Consider the following 2,739-nt stretch of genomic DNA (forward strand, 5'->3'; position numbering starts at 1 on the left):
CACACGTTTAACGTTTAACATTTGTTCATACATGATTTTTTAAAAAATACAGCGGAGGGGGGCGGTTAGAAAATGGTGGCCGGTAAGAAAAACAGGTAAACGAAGAACTTAAACGACCATGTTTATTCACAGCAGTTTCCAAAGGATTAACCTTAATATAATTTTAATGCTTCGCTGCTTAATATATCTCTGTTCTAACTACAGAGCACTTTATATATTGAAAACAGACACAAGACCTTTATGCTGTACAAGACTTCTCCACATTGAATCGACGGGCGTCCCGGAATTTGATTCTGACAGATATGCGATGCAGGATATCTGCAGAAAATATCAAATTGCATCAAGACATTTAGTTGTCTGCGAGTAATTCCTTGTTCGGTGAGATTACCAAGGAAAATGGAACGACAATAGGAAGATGCGCAGAAGTTGAGGCAGAAGAAAAAGAATCTGCTTTATTTTATATGTATATATATGCGCACGCGCGTGTGTGTACATGTATGTATGGATATACGTATATATCTATATTTACATATACATGTGTGTGTGTGCGTGTGTGTGTATTTATATATATATATATATATATATATATATATGTGTGTGTGTGTGTGTGTGTGTGTAATTATGTTCGCGTTTATGTAATTATAGGTGTATGTACACATATATACGCATACACATATTTATAAATATGCACATGTATATACGTATATATATATGTACATATAAATACACACACATACGCACATACACACACATGTTCTTTTATTCTTTTTTTTTTTTGTATTTCAGTCATTTAACTGCGGCCATGCTGGAAAACTGCCTTTTAGTCGAAGAAATCGACCCCAGGACTTATTCTTTGTAAGTCTATACTTATTCTATCGGTCTCTTTTGCCGAACCGCTAATTTACGGAGACGTAAACACACAGACAGTGGTTGTCAATCGATGGTAGTGGGTGGAGGGGAACAAACACAAAACACGAAGACACACACACAAGTATATGTGTTTGTCCCTCCCCCCACTACCATCGCTTGACAACCGATGTCTGTGTGTTTAAGTCTCCGTAAATTAGCAGTTCAGCAAAAGAGACCGATAGAGTAAGTATAGGCTGACAATTTTAATTCCTGGGGTAGATTTCTTCGACTATATTTATATATATATACGCATATACATATATACATATATATATATATATATATATACATACACATATACACACATATGCAAATATATATAGAGAGAGGGGGAGCTGAGAGAAGGGTGAGAAGATAGGTAATGTGCATATATATGCAAATTAAGGATATAAAGGCACAATAAAGAATTCGTTAAAATTGAATTGAAGAAGTTGAAATATAAAATTTTATGTGCTTACCATTTTCTGATCGAGCATATTTCGACTCACCACAGCATGTATATTCCTGGGATGGGTGCTAAGTCTTTTACTGATCTGACCTTGGATGGGGGAACTCTGTAATAATGTCCAGATATTGCAGAAACATAACGAAAAACTGTTTAGGAACAAAAGGACTTCAAAATATCGATTTTCACGTTTCATGTTGTTTTTTGTTGTTGTTGTTTCTCTATTTTGTATTGATGAAAACAAATCAATCAGTTTTATCTTCAATCAAACTAAATCCCTCGTCTGGCGATATTGCAAATATTATCGTCTGCTTTGATGATTTAACTCAAGAATATACCTATTATAAACGCGGTAGGAGGTGAATGGAGTCTGTAAATGAAAGATTTAACAGCATAAATTTATTCAGCTGATAAATATTTTGTTGATTTCAGATGATATCAAATCAAATAAATCTATATTTATTTGTCCGTAATTTCTTTGAATGTGTAAGATTTAAACGATTTTTTTCTGTCACTTGAAATAAATATCACAAAAGAAAATGGCGGAAAAGCATAAAATATAAATACATGTTTGTGTATGTATGTGTAAATAAAAAAGTTATTGTTGTATTTATATAAATATGATATATATTATCGATTAGATAGTTATTTTCAGTATTTGTGCTCTTGCCATTTGTTTCATTAAACGTTTTAAGAGTCGGAAGCAAAAGTCTTGCTGGCGTTTTATTTGCTTCGAAGCTGTTTAGAATTTCAGTTGTTTCAAAACGTGATTTTGTCCGGTGGCAGAATAAATGGTAGAAACATCTGAGGAGAGAAATTCACCATTCCATTTGAAAAAATAATAGTAAAAAAGGCGAAACCTTGAGATACCTTTAAAGGGTCAGGTGGATTCCTCTTAACTAGTCTTTCAAAGTTGAGCGCAGTTTCTTTTATATATATGTGCGTGTATGTGAATTTGTGAGCAGATAGATATGTGTATATGAATACGTGTGTGCCAGTAGATATATACACACATGCACACAAACGCTTACACACACACACACATATATATATATATATATATATATAACGTGTGGGGGTTGTATTTGTGTAAGTGAATAATAAATAGAGGTTTTGTTGACACCTATACTGACAATATAATTTAAATGCTGAAAGCATACACGCGCGCGCGCAGATGGCGAAAATGAAATTAAAAAGTGAAGAATGGAGGGGAGGGGAAGAGAAGAGAGGGAGTTAGAAGGGTGGGAAACTGGGGAAGTTGGGATATTTGTGTGAGGTGAGGGATGTGTATGTGTGAATGTGTGTGTGTATAGGTGTGGTAAGTGGATGTTGAAGTATAAAAGTGATAAAATGTGTGTTGTGAATGTGGATGTAGAGGGGGGTGA

The 2,739-nt window shown here is 34.2% G+C and overlaps 1 protein-coding gene across 1 annotated transcript in view; it reads right to left on the reverse strand.

Annotated features, from left to right (window-relative positions):
• LOC106869537 (dickkopf-related protein 3) overlaps positions 1 to 2,243 on the reverse strand; it is a 12,766-nt gene extending 10,523 nt beyond the window's left edge. The window contains exon 1 of the mRNA XM_014915313.2: positions 1,368 to 2,243. Within this exon, the coding sequence (XP_014770799.1) occupies positions 1,368 to 1,550 (183 nt within the window). The 5' untranslated portion in view covers positions 1,551 to 2,243. The remainder of the gene's footprint in view (positions 1 to 1,367) is intronic.
• Positions 2,244 to 2,739: the final 496 nt, after the last annotated feature.

The sequence above is a fragment of the Octopus bimaculoides genome, chromosome 10, assembly GCF_001194135.2.
Source record: "Octopus bimaculoides isolate UCB-OBI-ISO-001 chromosome 10, ASM119413v2, whole genome shotgun sequence".
NCBI classification, from domain to species: domain Eukaryota; kingdom Metazoa; phylum Mollusca; class Cephalopoda; order Octopoda; family Octopodidae; genus Octopus; species Octopus bimaculoides.